This window comes from Acanthamoeba castellanii (genome assembly GCF_000313135.1).
Source record: "Acanthamoeba castellanii str. Neff unplaced genomic scaffold scf7180000084735, whole genome shotgun sequence".
NCBI lineage: Eukaryota > Discosea > Longamoebia > Acanthamoebidae > Acanthamoeba > Acanthamoeba castellanii.
This window is the reverse complement of record NW_004457652.1, coordinates 9,160-9,688: the sequence shown is the minus strand read 5'-3', so window position 1 is coordinate 9,688 and position 529 is coordinate 9,160. Positions and strand designations below refer to the sequence as shown.

Below are 529 nucleotides of genomic sequence, written 5' to 3'. Positions count from 1 at the left end.
CGGTCAAGTTCCTGGTCGTCGACTCGGGCCGCGTGGCCGACACCGGCGCCGACATCGACACCGACGTCGAGGGTGAGGTCCTCGAGTCGCTCCAGTCTGGACCCGTGATCGGTCTCAAATACCAACCCATCCCTCCGGTACGCGCGCGTGTCGTGCGCGCCGTGCGTGTCGTGCGTGCCGTGTGTGTCGTGCGTGTCGTGTGTGTCGGGCTGACGACTGGGTCTGTACAGCCGGTGCGGGGTGACAGCAAGCCGAGTCCGCCGCTGCTCAGGTTCCTCGTCCGCGGCTCGCAGAAGATCGGCCGTGACGGCCCGTACCGCCCCTCCACCCTGTACGTCGGCCCTCCTCCCGTGTGTGTCGCGTGTCGTGTGCGGTGGCGCGTGTCGCGTTCCAGTCAACTGAATGTGGAGAGTGGGGGAGGGAACGTAGGGCGATTCCATCGGCCGACTTTGGGGTGTGGGACGAGGAGAGCAAACTGTGCGCCATCGCGCTACCGTCCTCCATACGCGTCTTTTCCCTTTCGTACACC

General features: G+C 66.0%; 1 protein-coding gene across 1 annotated transcript in view; it reads left to right on the top strand.

Moving 5' to 3' along the window:
* Positions 1–529, top strand: part of ACA1_357160 (actin subfamily protein) — a gene marked incomplete at both ends in the record, with an annotated part of 3,593 nt that overhangs the window by 2,702 nt on the left and 362 nt on the right. The window contains 3 exons of the mRNA XM_004352641.1: positions 10–137; positions 231–313; positions 430–477. Coding sequence (XP_004352693.1) covers positions 10–137; positions 231–313; positions 430–477 — 259 coding nt within the window. The remainder of the gene's footprint in view (positions 1–9; positions 138–230; positions 314–429; positions 478–529) is intronic.